Source organism: Aspergillus piperis, assembly GCF_003184755.1.
Source record: "Aspergillus piperis CBS 112811 unplaced genomic scaffold BO85scaffold_33, whole genome shotgun sequence".
NCBI lineage: Eukaryota > Fungi > Ascomycota > Eurotiomycetes > Eurotiales > Aspergillaceae > Aspergillus > Aspergillus piperis.
In genome coordinates this window covers 163,482-189,809 of record NW_020291623.1, presented here as the reverse complement: position 1 = coordinate 189,809, position 26,328 = coordinate 163,482, and the positions used below count along the sequence as shown (strand labels likewise).

General features: G+C 32.7%; 5 protein-coding genes across 5 annotated transcripts; 1 reads left to right on the top strand and 4 right to left on the bottom strand.

Moving 5' to 3' along the window:
* Positions 1-1,319: 1,319 nt before the first annotated feature.
* Positions 1,320-1,882, bottom strand: BO85DRAFT_431963 (uncharacterized protein). Its single transcript, XM_025658357.1, has 3 exons — positions 1,696-1,882; positions 1,425-1,629; positions 1,320-1,375 (listed from the first exon to the last, which is right to left on the bottom strand). The coding sequence occupies exons 1-2, from the start codon at positions 1,814-1,816 to the stop codon at positions 1,427-1,429; spliced, it is 324 nt and encodes a 107-aa protein (XP_025510226.1). The 5' UTR covers positions 1,817-1,882; the 3' UTR covers positions 1,320-1,375; positions 1,425-1,426.
* Positions 1,883-17,756: 15,874 nt separating this feature from the next.
* Positions 17,757-18,713, bottom strand: BO85DRAFT_454193 (uncharacterized protein). Its single transcript, XM_025661221.1, has one exon. The coding sequence runs from the start codon at positions 18,630-18,632 to the stop codon at positions 17,901-17,903; it is 732 nt and encodes a 243-aa protein (XP_025510225.1). The 5' UTR covers positions 18,633-18,713; the 3' UTR covers positions 17,757-17,900.
* A 2,193-nt stretch (positions 18,714-20,906) lies between these two features.
* BO85DRAFT_408345 (uncharacterized protein) lies at positions 20,907-21,897 on the top strand (the record flags this gene model as incomplete). Its single annotated transcript, XM_025657396.1, has 3 exons — positions 20,907-20,972; positions 21,024-21,186; positions 21,247-21,897. The coding sequence occupies 3 exons, from the start codon at positions 20,907-20,909 to the stop codon at positions 21,570-21,572; spliced, it is 555 nt and encodes a 184-aa protein (XP_025510224.1). The 3' UTR covers positions 21,573-21,897.
* Positions 21,898-22,993: 1,096 nt separating this feature from the next.
* Positions 22,994-23,867, bottom strand: BO85DRAFT_493199 (haloalkane dehalogenase family protein; the record flags this gene model as incomplete). The annotated part of the gene is made up of 2 exons (XM_025663817.1): positions 22,994-23,302; positions 23,355-23,867. The coding sequence occupies 2 exons, from the start codon at positions 23,865-23,867 to the stop codon at positions 22,994-22,996; spliced, it is 822 nt and encodes a 273-aa protein (XP_025510223.1).
* A 368-nt stretch (positions 23,868-24,235) lies between these two features.
* On the bottom strand, positions 24,236-25,865 carry BO85DRAFT_454191 (cytochrome P450). Its single transcript, XM_025661220.1, has one exon. The coding sequence runs from the start codon at positions 25,788-25,790 to the stop codon at positions 24,624-24,626; it is 1,167 nt and encodes a 388-aa protein (XP_025510222.1). The 5' UTR covers positions 25,791-25,865; the 3' UTR covers positions 24,236-24,623.
* Positions 25,866-26,328: the final 463 nt, after the last annotated feature.

Genomic DNA, 26,328 nt, shown 5'->3' with positions numbered 1-26,328 from the left:
CTCCCGCGTACAATACAGTACATGTGATCACATGATATTATCAAAACATCGGATTGGAGTCAATACGACAAGATAGGTATCCGTGGGACTTATGTAGAATGACAGCACCTGTATCCAGGAATAGTAAACATACTAAAGTCCAGGCTACTTAGAATAGGGAAAACCATTCCTGAGGAACTTGGAAGTGTCTTGGAGTTACGGCCGTGCTGTCCACTTGCTATCAGAGGTGACTTCCTTACGAGGGCATGCAAGATCCAAGGAATTCCATTCATGCTAGTGGTTTAACTACGTCTACTCATGTCTCCCACCCTGACCCAGCATCGACGACGCAAACAGGAAATCATGAACATCCAATGCCTATCTGTGGATCAATCCTAGATCTAAGGCCTTTCAGAGACTATTAGTCAACTTTCTTATCTCTATCTTTCCAAGTTTTCTGGAGTCCTACTATAACATAAACCAGCTTTATCTCTGATAGAAGCTAATAGATATTATGGTAGTTAATATACTAACCACTCTGTAACTAGTTAATAAGATTCAAGTAGCATGTATTCTCTAGTCAGTAATTACTACTAGCAGTTATTATATAATCTCAAGACAGTATACACTGAGGAAAACTGGCCCTAGATAAAGATTAAGTAATCCCTGTATGATTAGAAAAGGTTCTTAGCTATTCTAATTATATATAATCTAACTAAACAAAAAAAAACTAGATCTGTCTGGGTAAATTAGTCCCTGCCAAGATCATCCTCAGGAATATAATTAATTAATTTTATATATTAACTAGTATAGTGAAGAACTACCTAATCCAGATCCCTAATAGAAATACTAATACACTGAAATTTACTGCTCTAATAATAATTATAAGAAGGCTGATAACTACAAGTATAAAGTGGTTATACCTAACCATTATACTTTAACCTGACTATACTTCAACCTGACGGGTAGGTTAAGGTTAGGTTAAGGTATAACGGTTAGGTATAACCACTCTAAGAGAGTTATCATAATATAGTTGAAAGGTTTATTAGTGTTACTTGAAAATGGATATTTTTGAGATATACCGTGGAGCCGTAAGTATGTAGTGTAATAGGATGTATATGTTATATCTAAGCTAGGCTTCACATTGGCTGAAAAACCTTTGCTGACTCCATGAGTTGTCTGCGTATCCAGTTATTGAACACATACATATATCAACTTGATAAGCAACCAGAACAGCTATATCATCTCCTGTTGTTCCTTGCCGTCCAAGATGAGATATACTTCACAATGTTTCAAGTGCCATAGAATATAGAGACTTTCACTTTAGCCAGGCATCACCTGATCCTTCACCACCCCTGCCAACGTGGTCTTTGACCACTTCCTATCACCTACCAACCTACAACCAAGACTCAGCATCTTAAGGTATAGATAGGTAATATACATACATTCAAATCCATGGCCCTTGATTGGAGCAAGTGTCACTATTTCCAACCCCATTGTTCTGGCAGAAACCGACACAGCTCTCAACAACCGTAAGTGATCTGTCATCATTGCAATGGAATAGAAAGTTCGACCAGAGTGCCGGGGCTTTCGCGGCAAAATCATTGCCATGACTTTTGAGTGCATCTCTAATTGCTGAATCATTATTGCCTTGTTACGTCAGTACACTTTGCGATAGGAAAAATCATTTAATATGCCAGTCGAATTGCAACATACCGACGTCATTGAGCACAGAAGAACAGTAATTCAAGCCAGGATCACAGTACCCCGTTGCAGCGGCATTTACAGAAACGGCGAATGTGAGGGCAATAGTCGCGAACGCACTGGTGGGCTTCATTGTGAAATGGAAAGCAGTGGATGTAAATCAAGGTTATAATGTAGAGATAGTCAGTTGTGGTTGGATCTGAAAGGGTGATAGATGAAAAATTCTGGTCGGGTAGCAAGGAGTTTATATGTCTTCATTTTCATTGTTGCTTTTTACTTGACTCAGTAGTAGTACCATTTCTACTGGCAGGTTCTACAAATCAGAGATCGGCATTTGAACAGCATTTACAATTAGTCTCATCATGCGACCATTATCACATCACACACTGCAGATCCTAATACGAAAGAAGACTCTTCCGGCACGAAATCCTTCTGGTTGACAACGGGGTATAAGAGATCTGTGGGCACGAGTACACTAGTATAGTCAAAGGCAGTATAAGCTCCAGCATATACATCTCAGAGCTAGATCCTAAGGTTTCTATCCCTAACTCACTCGATGTAGGCATCAGAGAGGATGACTAACATTATTGGAGACATGTAATGACCGTATACCTGGCGCCCTCCCACTGATTGAGGATTACTACTATAGGAGTGGATTCGCAGTTTCTGAGTAGTGAGTACAACTAGCCATTGCTAGCCTGGAGATGGATCTGCATATACTTAGACTGTCTACGCGATAGAAAAAACAATAACTTGCGCAGGAATCTAATTTTTGAAATCATGCTGTAATGCAAGATCCTAGAGGCCTTATTTTTTAATAAGTTTCTTATAACTTTCTTTGCTATTATTTAATATTAATTTTATTAGGCTATTATAATAATAGTATTAAAGGTATCCAACTAGCCTAGTTTAATTATTTTTATAAGGAAATCAGAATATTCTTAAGAATATGCTCTGGATCTTTAACATGATATAAATATAATATTTAAATATTTGAAAAAAAATAAGAGTCCTCAGATATCTAAACCAGTTATTAATTATATTAAGAATATATAGGAATTCTTGGTGGACTTACTAAAGAATCTTTTTAAATATTTCTAATAATAAAAGTACAAAATCTTTTATATAAAGATTAAGATACTCTGTCAGAATATAAAAAAATATCTATATTTTTTAAAAATTATTATAAATAGACTTTTTCTTTCTATTAATATTTATAATTAAATAAATATCATTATCTAGAAAGATATATTACTATTTAGTTTAATATAATCAAAATTAATCTTAACTAAGATTTCTCCCTCTGAATTAATAAAGAAAGTCTAGATCATTATTAAATTTAATAATTCAGAGAAAGTAAATCAGTTCTACAGGATATTTTTAAAAAATATTCTAATAAAGACTAAAGAAGTATATATTTAAATTTACTAGAACAATATTTTTTCTCTTCTAGTTATTATAAAGTTTATTATAATATAGCAGCTTAGATTAAATAATTTAAATTTTAATTTTTACTTTATTATAAAAACAGAGACTGCCTAGTAATATCTCTCATAGATATATAAACTCTGGAAAAATATAATTATTTATTATTTAATCTGAAGGATTATAGTCTATAAAATATAGATTAAATTAATAAATCTTATTTAATTAAAAAAGATTTATAAGATTTTACTAACAGATAATGCCTACTGTTGAAGAAATAATATTAAGATTTTTTATATAAATTAATTAATTATTTCTCTCCAAGGCCCTAAGAGACAGAAATCTTTAATAATTATTATTAAATTTATCTCTTTTATTTAAATAAATAGAATAATAAAATATAATATTATATAGGACTTCCAGATCCTGACTATAATTAAATATAATTAAATATTATATATCTGTTAATGCTATAATTATTAATAATATAATTATATAAAAAATATCTGTTCTAACTGAACAGTTTATATATATCATATAAAATATTACTAAATTTATAAATATCTGCAGAGAAAGACAGAAAGAGTTAAAGAATTAAAATATACTAGTTATAAAAGTATATACTGTATATAAAGCTGTATATACTTAGTTTATAAAAAAGAAATATAATAAAGTATAACTAGATTAATTGAAAAACTGCCTAAATATTATTATTCTATTTTTTCTTATTTCTGAATTATCTTATTTTTATTCAAGATAACCTTTATAAATATAATATAAAAAAATATCTCTAGAAATAATAATCCTGAAAACACTATTATATTTTTTATCTAGTAGACTGATAATAATATAATAAATATAATAAAGATAATAAAGATCGAGATAATGAATCCAGCGTTTGCTAAAATATATATAATAATAAAAATAATAAATAAAGACAGGTAGATTAATTATAAACAGGAAAAAGAAATAATAATAATAATAATTCTTATAGAACTATAGACTAGATTAATTCTTAAATTTTAGATAAACTAATTATTTAATTATAAGATCAGATAATGGTCTGCTAGGTAAAAAGTAATAACTAGAATTATATATATTTAATTAACAGATAAAATAATTAAGATTATTAATATATAATTAGAAAGAATCTAGCAGATCCTGTACTCTGAATCTAGATTTAAAAATAATTTTAAATATAAAATATTAATAGTCTTACAGGAATTACAGCCGGCCTGGTTAAAGTTTTTATAATAAATAATAAGAATATTAACAAGAACTAATAATAATAATCCTGATTCTAATTTTTATATTTTAATATAAATCTTAAAAGTCCTCTTCTAGTTTTTAGAATAAAATTTAATATTTTCTAATTTAATATTAAATAAGCTGCTAAGCAGCTCTGTATCCAGTATTATAATATAATCTAGAAAATATAGAACTGAAAATATAAAAAATAACTTACTATTCTATTATATTTATTTATATTATAAAACCAGGAAAATCCCCAATATACTTAAATAATAAATAAAGAATTATTATAAATTATTCAATACAACATAAATAAGTTAAAAAATATAATAATAGAATATTTTTTACAGGACTCTCAGATTCTTGAAATAAATATTATTATAATTTAAGAATTATAAAAGAACCCCAGTTTAAATATTATTTATAATTCTGCTTGTAATTACTAATTATTATATTTAATAATTCTAGAAATATATAAAACAGTAAACTATAATTAATCTAGTCTTTAGTATCTCTAAGCTTATAAGTTAAATAATTATCTGTAAAGTAATACTTGTAGTATATATTAATTCTAATTATTTTTTAATAATTATAATTATTAACTTAAATATATTATTAGTAAAACTAATATTAAGAAGAAACTGGAAAACTATAAATACAAAAAAAATATAAAAATTTATAAAAATAAATCTTAAAAAAGGCCTGTGGAGTTATTGAGAAAATTTTATTTTAGAATAAATTAATATTATTATAGATTATCTTATAGAAATAGTATAATATATTATTATAAAATCTATTCTATAAATGAATTTTAATAAGTAGACTAATTCTAGTTTTATTCCAGAATATTATAAGGCAGTAAAGATAATAAGAAAAGTAAGATATATATATATAAATAAATAAATAAAAGAGAAATAACAGGAATATATAATAATAAAAAATAAAAAGATAAAGATTATTAAATATATTTTATAAAAAATCTACTGAAATATTATATATACGGCCATAGAGAAGGAGTCTTATAAAATATAATAAATATTATAATAAATTAGAAACAGAAGTAAGAATACTAAAATAATTTTAATTCTATAGAGTTTTTCTAGTATTGCAGAGACTATAAAATAAAAAATAAAGATTTTCTAATAAGTCTTTTTCCTGAAATCTCTAGAGATTAACTTATTTAATATTAATATAGTTAAGAAGTTAAAGATCCTGGAATTTCTTTTATTAATAAAATATTAAATATAAAATATTATTAAGCATGTTCTTGCAGATAAAATATTTAATATTAATATTATTTTCAATTATATATAATATATATTGATAGATAAAGAAGTATTTATTAAGGTATTTACTATAATCTTTAATATTTATATATATATAGAGTATAACCCTGAATACTTCTAGAGATTAGTCATGATAATTCTCTGTAAAGAGAGCTTTTATAATTTTTATGTATTTAAATTATATAAATTAATAGTACTACTTAATATTCTTAGAAAATTACTGGAATTAATTATTATTATATATATTATTTAAATAATAAAAGAATATAGCCTGCTCTCCTGCAAATATCTTAAAGATTATTAGAATATTTTAATTAATTATATAACCCAGATAATCTTTAACAGAATCTATAATATTTAAAGAAGGAATTATATTATTAGTTTATTACTATTAAATATATCAGAGATATATAATTATATATTATATATATTATTTTTTATAACCTAAAATAAATAAAACTAAGCTATTTTATATTATGAATAACAGTATTTCTATATAATTAAATAATCTAACTCTGGATACAGGAATATTTAAATAAATTATTACTAATATTAAATAATATTTTACAGGGTTTATCTATTTTGTTAATTTTATTTTCATTATTTAATACTTTTTTTCTCTGAGTATATTCTAAATTTTATCTTAAAAAAAATCCAGGTGTTCAGCTAGATGAATAATATAATTATTTTAATTATATTGAGAAATTATACTACTAACAAGCAGCTGCTAGAAGAAGCTCTTATAAAATTAATATATAATTATAATATTATATATTAAAGTTTGCACCTGATAAGTTTAAACTTATTTATTTTAAAAATTCTTATATTTTTAATTCTGACTTAAATAAATTAAATAAATTACTAAAAATTATTAATATCTGGAAGTATTATAAATAGAAAGATTATAATTATTTATTAGTTATAATCCCTGTCTTTCCAGGATTAATAAATATATTAATTATTATTTAATTCTTAGAATCAGTCTAATATCTCAGTATCTGGCTTAATAAAATTCTTTTATTTAATATTTACTGGGCTAAGGCTATTACTAAGACTAGTAAGAGTTTTAAAGCCTTTTAAAATATTATAAATTTTATATAAAATATCTTAGTTATTCTCATGCGCAGGATCTACTGTATAATAATTATTTTATAAGTATTATATAAAATTATTATATAGTACAGCCCTGCCAGCTAGTAGATTTTTATAAAATAATAGATTTATATAAAGATAAAGTTTATTAGAATCTAGAAATATATAATTATTTTAATTAATAAAGTTTTTAAAAGTACAGCTGCAGTTATACTTAATATTAAACTTTATTTATTATTTATAAAATAATTTATATAACAGATAATTACAAAAACCGTTTTATATATTTAAACAGGACTAGAGATTACCTGATCTTAAAATTTAACATATTAATATTATAAAAAATATTTATAGTCAGAGATATAAGCCTGCTTGAAACTTTTAAATAAATAAAAAATATAATTTTTACTTCTACTATCCTGCAATAAGAAAAAATATAAAAAATCTGTAATATATTTATATTAGGAAAAAACAACTCCCCACACGTGAATCAAATTTTTGAAATTTACATAACTACTACAGGGCCTACGGGCCTTATCTCTTATATAATTATATTTAACACCTCTGGCAATATTCTGATACTAATTTTAAGAAATCTTATTTTCTTGTAGTATTAGAATAGTACTTAAATTATTTTTATAACTGATTTTAATAACTGATACTGAAAACTCTGCAGTTCCTAGTAATATTATTAATTTAATATAATATATAATTAACCAGCAGCATAATGTGAAAGTGATTATTAGTATATTTAAAAAAATTAAGAAAGTCTTTCTAGACTAGTAATATAGTTTATAAAAATAATCTTAAAGATTATAGAGATATTTACTACTATTAATCTAGATAAAAACCTGAGGTGTGAGCTGAGAAAGCTGAATAATTATTTTTAAAAAAAATTTATCTAGCTATAATATAATATTATAATAATCAGAATCTAAATTAATTTTAAATATATACTTAGGTCTATCTCCAGCAGAGGAACCTATGTATGAATAATTAATAAAAAAATTAGATTATTATTTAATATAATAATTTTAATTTTTATTATATAATACACGGCAGGAACAGGAATCCTGGAGATCTTTATATATAAATTAAAGAAAAATAAAAAAATTATTATTAAGCTTATTAGTTATTATATTATTAAATATCTTAAGAATAAAATAATCCTATTAAATATTATTAAGAAGATAGAAGAAATACAGATTATAATATTATATAATTATAAATTATTATATTAAGTCAAGATTATAACAATAAAATAACTCTAGTTAAAAAATATTAATCTAATTATATATACTACAGCTAAGATAAAAACTATATAAAAATATAAAGTCTGGCTGGAGACTTTTAGAAATAAGATTAAAATTAAAATATCAATATACAGGAATATAATTAATAGTATTCTGATTAAATCTATTAATTTAAATAATAAAAATAATATTAAAAATATTATTAAGAATCTAAAAACAGAGAACTATTATAACTGGAAAATAATTAATATTAAATATATTAAATAATTAAAAAGGTACCAAGCAGCGGGCTAAAAAACTTTTTTAATTATAATTAAATTTATATTATCTATAAATATGAACCGGGCTTTAAGATACTAAATATTTTAAAAAAATAAATAATATTATATTTAATAATATAATTACACAGAATACATTAAATAATATTTTAAATATAATAAATATAGTTATATAGAAACCTAATATCTATATAATAATATATATAATTTTTATATTATATTATATTAGATCAGATAATATTTTAAATATAGTAGTAAGATTATCTAAGTTAAATATATTAATTATAAGAAAGATTATCCAGCATAGAGTAAAATATATAAAATATATTAAAAAAAATTTAATAAGATTAACCGGATTTGATCTTTTTATAATTTCTATTATCTAGAATTTATAAGAAATCTTTCTAATCTTTATACAGAGTCTGGAAGTAACTTAAAAAAAATATAAAAAATATTTTTAGCTTATTTAGTCAGGTAGATCAGATTAATATTTAAGAAGAGTCTGGTAAGATCCAGAAAAATAGTATAATTATAAATATAGAAAAATTTATCCTGCAGTAAGTATAGATAAATATTGAGAAAATCAGGTTTACAGATACCCCCATATATAGAATTTAGAAAAATACTATATATAAAAAAATAGTAAGAATCATAAGATCCTGTATATAATTAACTTTAATTATATTACATATCTTTAATCTAATATAACGGAGCAACAATGCTAATACTGATATTAATAATAAATAAATTTTAATATCCAGTAAAACTAGATCTTTGTTCTCTGGAAGAAAAAAAATAATAAAAATAATTAATATTATTAATAAAATATTATAAAATATTCTAAAAAATATTCTAGTTAATTAAAAAGCACTACCAGATATCCAGAAAACTGGATATTACTAGAAAAATATTTTAAATTATATAATATAATTATAGCTAGTCTGGAAACTAGATTATAATAGTCCTTTTTGGACAAAACCGCTGTGAGGGAAGCAGATATAATTATCATGTAAAATTTTTAAAAAAAATCTCTTTTAAAATATTATATACTACTCAAATATAAATATATACTATTTATTATATTCAGAAAGTAGGAACAGAATATATATTTATTTATATATATATAAATAAATATATCCAGGCACCTGGAAGCATCAGCCTGTATATTAAAATTATTAATAACTTAAAATTAATTATATTAAAATAAATAAAATAAAAATCTTATTTATTTATAATATATATAATCAGATTAATACAGGGACTGTAAATCTAATAAGAAAATAATTATAATAATTTTATTATATAGAATATATTATACTAGAAAAATTTAATTTCTATTATTCTGTATGGGAAGAACCAGAGATCTATATAAAATAAAAAATAAAAAAATTCTTATAACTGATTAATAAATATAGGCTTGAACTGCTAAATAAACCTAGTATAATAATTTATTCTAATATAAAAATTAATATAATCATTAATCTTATATTTATATCTAAAAATCTAGCAGATTGCCTGATCTAGTAAAAATAAACAGATAATATAAATAGTAATTTAAATTATTAACTATTAAAAATAGAAATAGATATATACATACAGGCAGCTGAAATAATTAAATATAAAAATTAGAAATATATAGATATAAATAAACTAATATTATTAATATAAGTAAGGCTTGGAGCCCCCTGGCTTTATAATCTTAAAATAATAATATATAATTATATATAAATAGAGAATAATATAGATTAGATTATAGACCATTTAATTAATATTACTAATAAAATAATTAATAAGATAATTTTATAAATATATTTAGATATTTATTTTAATTCTGATATTATCCCAGAATATATTAAGATTATATATAAAATATAAGTAATATACTACTGCTTAACTAAAATCCCGCTGTATTAAAAAAAGAAATTTAAGAAGATTTATAAATAAATATAAAATAGAAAAATATAATTTATCTAGAAGACTTTCCATATAAAGACTAGATATAATAAATAATAAAAAATAAAGAAAATTTATAATAGATTAGATACTGGGCACAGGTAAAAAATTAAAAAGATAATTAAATTATATCTATTTTTATATACAGGTAGAAAGAAGCTAATATATTAGAAATAAAAATAAAAATATTAAAAAAGATTTTTTTTCTCTTTCTTTCCTGATAAATTTAATTAATATTAATAATTTTATAAAATTATATAAATTCCTGCCCAGTATCAAATTTCTAGTAATAATTTTAATTAAAATATATAAAACAGTCTGCAGGGTGCTGATAGATAAAATACTAGATATTAATAATATTTTTAATATTATTAATAAAGTTTTATATTTATTATTTTTAGTAATTAAGAAGTATTTAAGGCAGCTGTATAATATATATTTAATAATAAATTATAATTTCTGATATTTCTAAAAATTAGTAATAATTATTCTCTGTAAACTAGATAAAAAGAATTATTATAAATTAAAATTATACTAATCTATAATTTTATTTAATATATTTAATAAAGTCCTGGAAGTGATCATAGCTAGATATATTATATATATTATTAAAATTTACTATCATTTATCTGACTGGTATCTTAGAGATTAAAAAGATTTATTATATAAATAAATCTTATATTAAATTACTGACTAAATTTAGTAAATATAATAGAAAAGTAAGTCAGTTATTATGCTACTTCTAGATATCTTAGAAATATATAATAATATTTTATATTATTGTTTATTTTTTAATCTCAGGAAATAATAGCTGGAGTACTTAGTACTATAAATTAAAAGTTTTTTAAATTATTAAAGAACTAAGATATAGCTCCTAGAAACTATTATAGATTAGATAATAATTATAATAAAGATTTTATAGAGATCTTTATTATTACTTATTCTTTATTTATTATATAATATACTTTTAATTAAGGGCTATACCTGATAAACCTCTATAGGAAATACTGAAATACATAGCTGGATTAATAATATTAATATTATTATAATAAATTAAATAATAAATAATATTATCTATATGTTTGTAAATATAAAAATAAATCTGAAAATACAGATTAATATTTATCTTAATAAAATACTATTTTTTTTATTATTCTTTTATTAATTAATATATAATTTTTTTATTATAGATACTAGGACTAGCAGTCTATTTATTTATTTTTAATTCTTTACTGCTGTCTTAGCAGCTTTATTTATATATTTATTATTATAAATTTTCTTATAGCCAGGAATCCAGTAATAATAGATTTCTATATTTTTCTTATATAATTTCTTAATCTTCTTAAGCAGGAGAGCTAGAATATATTAATTAAAAAATATTTTTAGAATATATATAGTTTTTAGTATAGTCTAATTATTATTAAATATATATATATTTTTTTTATCTGGTCCTGTCTTTTTTTAAAATTCTAATTTATATAATAACCAGTTACAGGTTCCAGAGTTCTACTGTATATATATTACTAATAATTTCTAGATTTATATATTAATAAATCTTTTTCTAGATCTTATTTTTTTTAATATAATAATTACTGTTTCTACATAGTTTCTATATCTATTTTTATCTATATAAAAAGTAAGTCTCTATTATATCTTAATTTATATATATATTTTAATCATCTGCTTGCAGTCCTTAATGATTATTTTAAATAAATTATGTTAAGAATATTAAATAAATATTTTTTTAATTTTCCAATATATATCAGGCTCTGGCTGGCTAGCTTAATTTAATTAATATTTTTAATTTATTAGCTCTGCCTGGAATATTTCTAGAAATATATATTATTTTTTTATATATCAGATCCTTTTTATTAGTTAACTAATTTTTAAATCTATAATTATATATATAGCCACCTCCTCCATTCTCTGCTCCAGGAGCTGGAAAATCAGAATTAAATAAAGCTTTATATTAAATATATTATCTATTATTTCTTTGAAAATATTATTAATCAGGATTATTATTTATTTTTATACTTTTTTAAAAAATTAAATAATAGTTTTTCTAGTCTCAGTTCTTCTAGTCAGTCTTTATAGATTATATTATATTAAAAAATAGTACAGGAGTTATAGAATAATCGTAATATTATAAATCTTATATATATTAAGCAGAAATATATTTTATATAAATACTGAAATAAATCTTAATATTTTCAGACTTATTTCTGCCTTTACAACTATTTATTTATAATATTTTTAAAAATTAATTTAAAATTAAATTAAATATTAAGATAAACTACTGCTTCTTTAGACTAGATAATTATAGTATTTTTTTTATTTTTCATTTCTAGTAGGCTTCCTGTCTCTTTTATAATATAGAAATAGAAGAAATAGATTAGCTAGTAAAAATAGAAAAAATAGTAATTAATTCTTATTAAGCTAACTAAATATCTTATACTTAAATTGATTACAATATTTTTTAAACTTTATAAAAGTCTTAATAAATTCTAGAGCTTAGTACTGATTTAATTATATATAGACTATATTATTCTAAATTATTTCTTATATAAGATCAAAATAAGAAACTTAAATAAATACAGTTATAATAAAGAATTATAGATCTTAAAATATATTCTATTTAATTATAAAAAGTTTTAAAAATTCTAGTTTGAGTTTTAGTAGAGATTCAGAAAGCAGAGAATAGCAGTTAACTAAAATAATTTTAATATATTAATAAATAAGTTAGCTGCAGCTCACTACATTACTGTCATAGAACAACCTAGGGGAGTTGCTACAGACAAGGCCAAAAAGACCATCATTACCCGCAGCTACCTGCGGACCCCTAGAATCCTGCTTATATAGACATGTACACACGGGAGTAGGTTGTCGCTACCACCAATCTATTACAATTACTAACTTTATAATTAAAATAAAACTCTTGAACTAATTTAACAAGGTTCTATTAATTACTGAATAAAAAGATATTGAAGAAAAATACTGGATATATAAATTATATAAATTATATATAAATATTATTTTATGATACAGGCTATAATACAGGTATAAGATTATAAGAAAGATTTATAATAACTTACAGAGATTAGGCAAGATTTGAGTAAGTATAAATTTATATAAATATTATATAAAAAGTATAAAATAAAGCTAGATATAGCTTTATAAAGAACTAAGAGAAACAGCAGAATAAAGTAAGATATAACTTTTTAATAAGGCTTCTTGAATATATAATATCTTGGTAATAATATCAGGACCTGAAGTAAGTAATACAGGGTTAATACTATATTTTATATTATTTTTATATTTTATATATACATGAATAGCCTTTCTAGGGGCATAGGGAACACCTGCACAGCAAGGCTACTAGTATGGCCAGCTATATCAGGTCAATGAATTCTACTACTACTACTACTACTACTATTTATATTAGTCTTCTAGAAACTATAAATTTAAAATAATATTTAATTTTATAAGACTACACTTACTGATTATAACTAATTTTATTATATTTAATTAATCTTCGCTATTTTATATACAGATAATAGTAGTTATTATAAAAGTATAAAAATCTTTATAATTAATCTCTATATTAGATAAGTCCAGAAAATATATCTAAATATTAAAACAGATTTAACTATATATACAACTGAATTAAAGAATATTAAGATAATTCTTATCTTTATAAAAGATATCTTACTAAGATACAATCCTGATAAGATCTATATTTTTATTAATAATTAATTTATAATCCAGATAGTAGAAGCCCCTGGCTGTTTATCTAGACAGCTATATATAAAAACTATCTATAATAAATTCAGAGCTCTAGATAATACTAATTTTAATTTTATAATTTACTAAATCCCTGCACACATAGAGATTAAGAGAAATAAGATTATAAATTTTAAAATAAAATAAATAGTAAAATACAGGGCCAGGCTAGATTAACAGATAATCTAGCTTATATGTACTATTAAAAAAACTATTTATAATAAGTTCTAGAAAAAATAAACTAAATAATAAAAAATAAAATACATGGCAGTACTAATACAGAGACTAATAAAAATCTTTTTTAAGAAGAAGATACTGATGCTCTATAAAATATTTTTAAAATATATATATTTATAATTATATAAATATATATATATAAAAATAGATTAATATACTTCTTTTACAAGATTAAAATATAGAAGAGTAACTGATGTAGCTGTAAAAAAAAATTCTAGATCTTTAAATATATATTTTTAATATACTCTTACTTTATAGAACTATGTAATCAGATACTTAATAAAATTATTATATAAAAATCTACTCTAAGAGATAAGATTACTAATTATAATTCTATTATCTTAGACTTACAGATAATCTACTATATTACTAAATTTATATTATAAACAGACTTGCTCGGGCAGTTTAATTAAATTAAATTTAATTTTAATTTTAATCTTAATCTAGATTAGAAATATATAGACTTCAGGACTATAGAAATAGATATTAAAAATACTAAATAAAAAAATTAAATATATTCTATAAGAGTTAGCAGGGAAGATATATATATTAAAAAGAATATATATATTAGAAACAAAAATATAAATAAAAAATAAAAAAGATTAGTTTATAAGTAGCTGGCCAGGCAGCTGGCTAGTTAACTATAATATTTATTTATATTTATTTTTATATAACTACACTTTACTTTTATATATATTAAATTATATTTAACTACAGTAATGACCTTCCTATACCGCAGCGCGTGTTGCTTCATGTTTTACTATAAGTTTTAAGGATTTTAAGCATTTAAAGCCATATTTAATACTTTAAACGGTGAAGCACCTGCATAGCTAGCATCTTACTTAGCGGGCTCGATCAGGTATAAGAATATGAATTGAATTGAATTGAATAGACTGTCTACACTGGTGGCGAATAGACACACGCTCACTTAAAGTTTCGCTCACCGAGCTTTATAGGAGTGACGTTATGGTATGAGAGACCTGCCGGTTTATGGTACTGATCAAATATAATATGGCGGTAGATTTCTTTAGTCTAGCGAATCAGATCACAATATGAGGTTATGGCGATGGGATGCCGATCTCCAATATAAACACGCAGGTCTGGTCACAGTCTATGACTGGATTACCATATACCGGTTCCCTATTTTTCATGATTCGTGTGAGCGAACGATTCGTACTTTGCATGACTCAGGAGCAATGGTAGTACGCTATATCATGCTTCACAATTTGGAATTTGGGACCGAGGCGAACCACTATCTGCTGACACGGGACATTATGCGCGGTCTAGACAAGCTTAGTCTATATCGATCACCAGGGTATTCTATCGGTAATATAATCTATACACACCTACCCACACTTCAATCCCGATCCGAAGGAAGTGAATTGATTACGAATGGTCGCCATACCGGGCTTGAATAATCAATAGATTGTGACGATATTTTGCAGTTTTGCAGAGACAATAGAAGTTTCCGGCAAAGTGGAAGCGGTAATTTGTGATAAAAGATCAAGCCTGAGAAGCTGTGCAACATGCACTATGTGTCAAGGTATGTAACCGCCGCCTTCCTTTGTTCCGGGATCTACATGTTCCGCCCGGAATAGTTCGGTCATATTGCGGCTGAGTATACACACCTCAAGAAATCTTAAGACATATTAATCTGTTATACAGATTCCGTAGCTCCTTTCAGCCGAACGTCGATCATCACATAGGCTATGCCTAATTTGTAAGGAGAAACCAATACCCTCCGGGATACTGGGTTAAAATCTACTCTGTATACCTGGGGTTAACTAAACCTCTTATGCTAAAATGATTTATAGCAGACTAGGATGTTCCTATCAGAGACCTTACATCTGTCTCGATTATTGTAAATTAAAAAGGACTGAGTTATTTTTCAGACTGATGAAATCTTAGCAGATTATTATAATAAGAACAATCTACTTAGATTATCTCAAAAAGATTTGTTGCCTGCAGGAAGGTCCCGGCTCACCAAAGAGTGGGAGAAAGTGATGGTGGAGTCACTGGCCTTCCTACGCAATATGCAAGATGTTAAGTTGTAGAGTTGTAAACCTTTCATTTATCAACTCACGATTGCTAATAGTTTAGGCTACTCTACATTCTGGTTTAGTCAGTTCAATTCAATGGTTTTTTTTTTTAGTATATATGCGTAACCGATTGATACGTGTCAATTTTCCATCCAATTAGGTTTGGATTTGTAGAAGTAATCGAAACTTCTTGCCTATAGAGTGCAGCTTTTGAATATATAGTATCATATAACGGTAGCTGATGTTACGCAATAGTAGTCTTCATGCTTATATTGACTCCCAGAGGCCCTAACCAGAATAAGATTGAAATTTCATAGTAAAATGCACGTTTTGATGTTTTCTGAGAACATTGTTAATGTTTAATTAATGATGTTACTCTGTTGGCTGTACAATGACTCGGCTTGATGTGCGGATATGATATAGGCAGTCTATCCTTCAACCTACTTACTTTCACCACTGAACCTTACTTTTGATCCACCGCTTATAGCACGATGTCCTTATCCTTACTTCTATAACGATCTCGTATGTATTGCCTACATACCCGTACTATCTTGGAATAGAGGTAATGACTGGTCATTTTAGTTTATACTAACTGTGTACCACAACCTGCCTAGAGTAGAGCTTTATTATAAGGATATCGAATCTGATATCATATGAGTAGCCGTTATTGAATGTGAGAGGGTTTTGCTTAGGAAACATGTTCCTCTTTATCCTATATATATTGTACAGTACTCAGCAACCACATCAAGTATAATCTCCATAAAAGGTTCACCAGGAACCATGACTTAAACTATTACCTGGCTTGTTTTCTATTCAGTATTAATACTTGTTCCGTGACCCATATACCCCTGCATGATGCCAGAAAACTTTAACACTGAAAGTCAACAACAAGCCTAAACTCAAGAATAATTAGCCTCTCTGCTCAATTACTTCTTGAATCTTTTATAAATATTCTTACTATAATGTTAGAAAGTATACAAAAATTCTAATCAACTCGCTTGCTCTTCTAGATGAAGAAGTGTATCCCTCAAGCTACACAAAACTAGTATAATGGAATGCTACCTCTCCAATACATTCCCTGCCTGAGATATCACTTATGTTACATACATCAGGATAAGTTTATCAAGAGCTTCCATGTTCTAGACTAGGCTGCTGTTATAATACACTATCCACCCTTAAAATCAATATATATATCCCCTTATGAATGAGTATGCCATGTGGGATGCAATACTAGAGGCATCTCAGGTACCAGAATATCCATATTAGGGGATCTTTTGTATAGATATTAGCCTTAGACTAAGATTCTTCACAGTCTACTTTATTTTTTTTTTTTTTAAAAAAAAAAGACGCCTGGCGCATATGGCCATAAACATGACTGTGACGACATATTGACCAGTATTCATGGAAGCTTTACGTGGTGTTAGATGCTATGTCGCTATTGCAAGAAGACACCTCACCCTTTACTTGTCGAGAACACAGTTAAAACGAAATGAGGCCATACTGTTATGGATCTGAGATGAGCAGGCGACATCACTTTCCAGTTTTACATAAGGCACTGTTATATGATTTCAATCGAGAAATACATGGGCTTGTTTCTCGATAGATAGATAATCACAAACAGTATTATTTGTGGTTATGACCATGGCGATTCTCTTGCATATCTGGCCTGCCATTGATCCAATCGGAGTGCAACGCCACTCCAGCCCCCGTGGTAACATTGTCCAGGCCTTCTTTCTGTTCCAGTACCGCCCTCAGACAGTGCTCAATATGCCCCACATTGTTATATCTCCTCTCAATTGTTGTTCCCAGCTCTTGCGACAAGAACATTTTCTTCCAGTAATACATACAATGCACCAAATGCCACCTGTGGGTCGTGTAAAAGACATTTTGTGCCTCTCCACCCCCTGCTCTAGTATCAGGAAGCATAGACACCTCTTTCAGTGAAAGCGGTCGCGTCATGTTCACATCAGCAAAGTAAGGCCAGCTTCCATCCGGATTTGACCCCACCTTTTCAAAAGCCGAGGTGAGTTCGTCGTTCCGACACGCTGGCGGAAGCCACGCTGCAGCTAAAGAATCATATTTGCAGTCGTTTGAAAGAGCCTCTGTGATGGTGTCTCCGCAATTACAAGATATATCTGGCTCGGGTTGTGTATTTGCGTGGATGTGGATGTGGTTGGTAGTGTAAATCCTATTGTATGCTTGGTAACAGAGATCAATGACCCCAAAGGTGGCAAGAAGAAGGAGAATAATTGTAGATATGCCTTCGACCTTCAGATACCGAAACCTTGGCTTAGTCCTATCCTTCACAATAGGCAGTGACTCAGAACTGGAGCGCTGGGCAATTTGCGCGTACATCATGTGGTTATTCGGGGAATCACAATGAAAAGGCATATAGCCAGGTTGAAGAAGGGAATATGGAAATAATATTATGGCGAGCTTACTTCTCTGGTCGGTGTCTCTTCATGAAGAGTATATATAGTAGATACAAAATCCCAACAGATATATACATTGCAGATCCTGCACTCTCTAGGATATATGGCGACGTGTACATGCACGCACACCATTGGATGCGTCTCATGGTTATAACCACATGATGACTCAAATTCAAGATGATCTACAGTTGAGGTGCCCTGCCTGGGCCCCGCCTGTACTCCTCGGTCAGTATGTATTGGCCTCCTCTCAGATCGTGGAACCGACCTCTATCTGCAGCTTGCGGGAGCAAATCCATAATTCTTTTCCATTGCGACTACTCGGTGATACTCGGGCGAAGGAAGTCGAGACTGCCGGTAGCCCGGGCCTTTGCTTTTGCTGTTTAGATGCCACATCGATAGTCCGTCTAGGTGGGAAGAAGGCCGATCACCAGTACAGGTAAATAGGACAAACCAGTATACTAATACATAATGTCACATTTTCCGGCATTCACCGATGCAAAAAGGATACCAGCGGTGATACTGTTGAGTAGATCCTCTGCATTGGTAGTTCTGCTTTACCAACCATCTAACTGCTCTCTTTCCCCTTGGTATTAGGGATGTTGGAGAGGCCCAGCTGCTTGAGACATAGCCATACGGATCACCAAAATGGAGGGATTCCAGATGGTCTGATATAACTTTGAAATTTACATCAAGGTGAGCTCGTATTAGGTGCGGTCTCCCAGGTTTCTGAGTAGTGTCATATCGGTCAAGGCACGAGCCAGATGATCTGTGGGCAGACAAGCGGCTTTTCCTTTTCGGTACTGAGATGACACAGGATTATGTGTTATTCTATTAGGCATGCATGAGCTATCGCTCATTTGAGTCTAAGCAAATGGACTATTTGTGTGGCAAAAAGCCGGGATTTGGGTGGCCTGTAGATCTTTCCTATTTCATGGTTCTGTGTGGTGAGTGGGCCGGGCATGTGGACCTCCGTAATAGCAATTACTACACATGTTAGCACATTCATGTTCCAGAGGTATAGATCGAAGATCATGCCATTTGCCAATAGCCCTATTAACAAGATCAAACTAGTCGAGCTCGTTGTGACTACTGATAGCCAGCATATCTCTGAGCTACTCCAGGCTGTTAATTGCTTATTCCGAGGAGGTCCAATGTCGCGTCTTAGCCATGGAGCATCATGGGGACGAAAAGGGCAATGAGGGACCCCAAAACAGTTCAGATACATATGCAATTTGTACCTAGTTACATGTCGTCCAGGAGGGTAACGTTGTCTTTTCTGGTCTTCGACAAAATATTGTTGGTTTGGGAGCCCGGATTCAGTTTATGACGCCACATTACTACCGATTATGGAGTCAGGTCAATATGTCCTTGTCGCACGATTGGCGTATTGTCGTAATCCAAATTAGTAGTATAAATGGCGCCATGTATGTATGTTTTTGTGTATTATCACACTTTGCCTCTAAAGACGAACGTGCTTTTTGTGGGGCTGAACGCGGCCGAGAGTATCACCGGCTACCCATAAGATTTTAGCTCATCTTAGTTCTCCTCGGCGGGTGTAAGATCCGGCAGAAACTAGTCCTCACTACTGGACATGCTACTTGCAGGTTAAGTGGAGAGCAATGATTGTCTTCGTTAGATTCAGTTGGCCTGAATTGCTTGTTTTCCTTGATCATGCATGAGGTTGGCACGAATCAGGCAGTTCTTGATCCGTTGGCATTTCGAAGGCGAACCCCTCCCGGGGATCCCCTCTCGTTACCACAGCAGCTTCAGCACCATCAACTCGGTCTTCTTCGCTCATCACGCATCCAAGAGCATTATTGCATACGTAAGGCTCCGGACATGGCGCTTCACCCTGCATTTCGAAATGCCGCGGAGTTCGGGCTATCTCCCGCCTCATGTGAGACCGAGCCCTTTGCCTAGCTATGGGGGGAGAGCTCTCGAATCGTCGACCTGCCTGTTGGATGCTTGAATTTAGTGATATTGCTGTAGGTTGATCAACATGAGCTGAAGGATAGTTGCCTCGCACACATTGACATTGGTTGTCTCACACAAGGCAAAACAGAAAAGGAATATCCCTCTAGACACGAGGTATATAAAACGAGCGATTCCTCTTCAAATCTAATATCTCCATCACGAAATTACACCAGAAGCTCAAATCCTAGTTCCCAAAAAAACTCCAGAAATCAAACGGTTCACTATGAAGACCTCTTTGGCCACTGCAGTTATTCTCTTTACTTCGGTGCTGGCAGCGCCTGTCCCCAAGGTAAGCCCATGCATACTCAAATCTATGTGTAGTGACTGATTATAAAACAAGGGTAACGCCAACAATGAAAATGCCAATGCGAAGGTCGAGATCCCCACTAGTCCCGGCCCCGTGTGCACCGATACCGAGATATGTCCGTATGAGGTCAGTGACAGTCAGTATGCACGCCGCCAGGAGCCTATCCCCGCCCACGCCCAGGGATCTCTGATTGGGGGTGGACTTGGACGGCGTCAGGAGCCTATCCCCGCCCACGCCCAGGGTTCTCTGATCGGAGGTGGACTTGGACGGCGTCAGGAGCCTATTCCCACTGACGCTATCATCTCGCTGGCCGGTGGTGGCCTCAAGCGACGTGGTGATGAGGATGTCCCGGCTGAAGTCTTGGCCTCCCTGCTTGGGCGCCGCCAAGAGCCTATTCCCACTGACGCTATCATCTCGCTGGCCGGTGGTGGCCTCAAGCGACGTGGTGATGAGGATGTCCCGGCTGAAGTCTTGGCCTCCCTGCTTGGGCGCCGCCAGGAGCCTATCCCCACTGATGCCATCATTTCGCTGGCTGGCGGTGGTCTGAAGAGAAGTGAGGAGGATGTTATGGACTCGTACTAAATATGCCATATGGTATTTAGGATGTCGTTGTGCTCCCCAAAACATTCCCCTAGATTTGAAATCTCTTGCTTTTATTCCTTTTTCCGGAGCATTCAACATGTGGAGAAGTGGGAAACAGGAAACTAGGGTGAAGTTAGTAGGGTGCACGAGTGGTGTGTTTTTTTATTGATGCAGTTGATGGCATTGAGTTGTGTGAGCTGAGATAACTAGTGTGCTTTTCATTGATACTAAGGTGTCTCTTTCGCGTTGAGACCTAGCTTGCCTCTGAACTCAGAGAAATAAGGAATGATAGTCGAGTTGGAACATATACTTCACTTATCTGCTGTGGCACAAAAAAGCCATTATTTCCCTTGACATGTATCCCATATGCACACGAAAGTAGCCCCTGTTTCGCTAGACTAAGTCTGCCTTCTGTAGGACATGAAGGGCAGTGACTCGATTGTCGCTCATTCAGCGGCTGTCTGACAGACTGGTGACAAAATGGTTTGTTGATGGTGGTAAGCAAAGCGAGAATCCCAGGACCATTACGATACAATTCGCTACAGTCAACAAACTCACGCTCAGCTCACCACTCTGGTGATCGGAGAGGCATTCACTGCAGCACTACATTCGTAAACATCGACACTATTTCAGTTTTCAATCCATTGGGGTATGTATCATCGAGTGTCCTATGACATTGTTTCGCTTTTGGCGAATGGATGATCCGTGAATTCTGCCCCAATAGCACTCAATCTCCCTGGCTGCCAACTCGCTATTTTGCCTGCAATTGGATTGTCCCTTCGCCAGCAGAGCAGAACCTCTGATAAATATCTAGGTCATATTGTATCATTGGCTTGCAAGCTTTTCGATCAAGAGGGATATATCAGCCGCTTTCTCTTCCATGGGGTAGTGGCCTCCTCCAGAAAGCCATATGCCCTGTGGCGCCCATTCAACTATATGTGCCGGATGGATGCAATCGACGAGGATGTCCTTGTACAGCTTCAAGAGCGGGTCTTGCTCTCCGAACACCACCGCAACGTCTGGGTCATCCTTTCCGAGGCACGCTCTCCAGCTCTGTCAGACCGCTTCCCCGCGCTTTGCCAGTCTGGCCTGTTGACTAAGGTTGTCAAAATGACGCGGTCCGCAGAGACCCTCCAACAATTTCTACATCCGCGTCTGCCGGAGGCCATGTAAGGCAAAGCGCGGTGTAACTGGGACAATGCGCCCGAACCGGAAGACACTGGCCTTGGTGGCTATTGGGAGAGATCGATACGGCGCACTGTATCCATCGATCTCGGGTTGCGACAAATGTGGGGACATGAAACGCATCACTCCTGACTCGGGCATATAGCCGCCAAGGAGGCCCGTCGAAAGAAATCAGATGACATAGATTAAGCTGTAGTGAAGGTTCCAATCGTCCGGACGGGGTGGCAGAAAGGAGTTCAGGAGAAGGAGGCAAGTGCAGGCCATCTGAGGCAGCTGCGGGATTGCGCACAATGCGACGCACCTAGAGACAGTGAGCCATGGACGGAGACAGCAAGAGATACTAGCGGGGTCAACGACGTATCCTCCCCAGTCATGCGCGACGATAGTTGCTTTGCGGAGATTGTGGACCTTGAACAACTGCAAAAGCGTGTGAATATGCAGTTCAAGGTAACCGATTCGGGATGGGTCGGCTTGTCACTGCGACCGTGCCCGAGCCAGTCGAGCGCATAGACTTCATGACCTTGCTCCAGCAGATGAAGAAGGATCTGCTGGGGTCAGTCATATTCTTATCTAAAGATTGATATTTACCATCTATACATTTCTCCAAATAAAGCAATTGCTCGGATTCCCATGCAGGCAGATGATCGGGCGCCTGCAGCCTGCGGGACCGTCGAGTGTTGGTTTCTGATGCATGAAGCGGACAGTGGCTCCACAGATGGCCATCTCCGCCGTGAAATCCGCCCAAGGGATGTCAGGCATCCATCCTGGTCCCTGAGGACGAACTCGATACAAGTTGGACTCGCTGAAGCGATATGTGCCTTGACACTGGGCGATGGCCAGAGACTCACATCGACCCCGGTACTCTTCTGCCTCTCGGATGAGCCTGTTCCTCCCTTGACTGGAGAGCAGGCTGGGGATGTTCCGAACCCCCGTGTGGATGATATTGCCTGACAGCTTCCCCAGATAGATTGGCAAGAGACTGCCAAATAGAATGAGCCGACAAACGGTAAAGGACATAACGAATGTAGCGGCGTAGCCATAGGAGGTCATGAGAATGGTCAGCACTGCCTGTGCCAGGCTGCTGCCGACGTGCAGCGTGAGCAGCGACATGATGAAACAGTAATCATGCACGATCGTTTGTAAAATAAGAATCGGTGTTCATACTATCTGCATCAGACTCATATTTGGGGAAAGGGGCGGGGTGGTTGGTTGGTCGAGGATGACGGAGGACTGACTTCATCCGTGAATGTATGATTCCCTGTTATTATAGCCACGGGGGTCTCCCTCATCAGTACTTATCGTTCATTTTTGACTACGACGAGACTGTGTAGGGTCTTATCCCGGACAACGAGTGGCTGCTCTCTCCAGTCGCTGGACCGGTTGGGAATGCGGAGAATCAGGCCGCGGTCGGCAATCCCTTGAGACAATAAAATATTATGATTCCCTGCTTGTCCAACATACAAACAACAACCATGATCCTTTGCCTTGTTTAACTCCTTAATAAGCCTTATTGGTAATCTTATGCTGACTTGTCGGGCTGCATTGTTTGTTTCTGCTCTGCTTCTCGTTCTTCTCCTACAAACCTACTTTATCTTTTTTTCAAGTTTGTTTATGCCCTTTTGCTTTTTCTATTCGGCGACCGGGCCGCATCTTTAAATCTCACAACAATAAAGTTACAGTTTCAAGCTTACTTTCATAGCCAACTTTATTTCTACTTTCACTCTAATTTAAGCTTCTCTGACTCATCTACCATGTTGTTAGACTGTGCTTTCACGCCGTACCGTTAGACCATACCTTAACCAGTGCCCATCAGTCCTATAACCGACATTACCTCTTAACATCAACAGCAATTAATATTGTCTCCGTTTACTTCTCCACATCGTTGACAGACCCTATCATTTGATCCAAGTCCTCCGCCGCGATCTTAGGTCCCCGTTTGATGGCCTCCATCATCCAGTCACCACGAGGCTTCAGCCGCATCCTCAGCTCCTTGGGCATCGTCATGAACCCCACGACGGTCATGGCCCATGGATCCATCTCTTCCCCTTCCACGGGCATGATATCAAACGCCCACAACAAGTTGGCTACCTGCAGAAAGGCCCCATCTGTAGCAATTCTCTTGCCCTGGCAGATGCGTCGACCCTGCCCAAACACGGGCAGCGGGAGGTCGGACCGTAGCTGAGCCTCTGCGTTGTCGGGGTTATAGTGCAGCAGCCACCTGTCAGGAACGAAGTCGTGGAGATCTCCCAGGGCAGAGTCAAAAATTTGTGCATCTCGGCCCACGGCCCATGCATTGGCCATGACAGTGACGCCTTGGCTGATCTTCACCCCCTGGAGCTCGTCGTCCCGGTCGGCCCGTCGCGGGATGGAACCGGGCGAGATGGGCCTCCAGCGGAAGAGTTCATGAGCAATGGCATCGATATATACCAGCTTCGGCCGGTCGGAGAATCGCGGCGCTCGACCTCGTCCCACCACTGCGTCAAGCACGGCATGCGCCCGGGAAAGAACTATGGGTCGGTGCAGCATCGCAATGAATAACCATAGCATTTGACGAGGGGAAGTCTCCATCCCACCTTGAATAGATGTGGCCAGTGTGAATGCAAGGTCCAGATCTGGTACCGCCGTGTACTTCTCGGCCGTTGCAAGGGCTTGCTTTGTGGCGTTCCAGCTGTCTGAGTCCCTTCCCCGATGAAACAGACGCAAGTAGAGTTCTGATTGGGTTGCGAAGAGCTCATCGGCTGCACGCTTCCAGGGGGAAAGAAATCCAGGCAGTTGACGCAAGGTTGGAATAAGATCTGGTAGGCCGGGATTAGCAGCCAGATGGGTCACTTGGGCCTGAATGCCGATTATCTCCTGCAGAAGTTCGTCTTCGGGGTGGAGGATTCGTAGGCCGTAATGTAAGCCTAGAATAATACTCGACTGAGTGCGTTCCAGGAGGGGATAAATCGTTGCGGTGCTGATGGTGGCGCCATCAGGACATCCGTGGAGAGCATCACACAGGTCACCGAGCAACTGTTTGTTCTCTAGTTCCATTAACGGCTGATATCGCGGCGCTGCGAGGGCCCCGAGACTGGGAGCTAGCAGTCTGTGATGCAGCCTGAGGTGATCATCATAATCATGCATCAGAGTGAATCGAGACTGTCCGGGCTTTGCTCCGGTGATCATCTCCATCATCGCCGAACGCGGCCGGTTGCTATACCACTGGCTGCGGCGACTGAACAATTCAGTGACCGCCTCGTAAGAGTTGAGTATCACGACTGGGACGATCCCAAATAACCTGGAAATGGTGATGGGCCCATTTTGTCTCGCCCAGTCGTCCCAGTTGGCGAGGGGCTTATCGATGGGAGAGGTATGAAGATCCCCGATCAGCGGGAGCTTGAGAGGTGGCCGCTTCTCATCAGTTGCTGCTCGTCTGCTGGGCCGGTGCTGGATGATCATGTATAGCAGAGTCATCAGACCAATGCCGAAGGCCACTACGATGGCTAGGTTGGCAATCATTCTGACGAAGATAGTGCTGCGTAATATCAAACGTTCACGAAGTGAGATAGCAGGGATGACGGACACTGCTTCG

What these genes read in the sequence shown, in the direction of transcription:
- BO85DRAFT_431963 (XM_025658357.1), bottom strand. Translation starts at nt 1,816, where the DNA reads ATGAAGCCCACCAGTGCGTTCGCGACTATTGCCCTCACATTCGCCGTT. An exon ending in TTCTGTGCTCAATGACGTCG is followed by an intron (nt 1,630 to 1,695) that starts GTATGTTGCAAT and finishes TGACGTAACAAG; the next exon opens with GCAATAATGATTCAGCAATT.
- BO85DRAFT_454193 (XM_025661221.1), bottom strand. Translation starts at nt 18,632, where the DNA reads ATGTACGCGCAAATTGCCCAGCGCTCCAGTTCTGAGTCACTGCCTATT.
- BO85DRAFT_454191 (XM_025661220.1), bottom strand. Translation starts at nt 25,790, where the DNA reads ATGGAACTAGAGAACAAACAGTTGCTCGGTGACCTGTGTGATGCTCTC.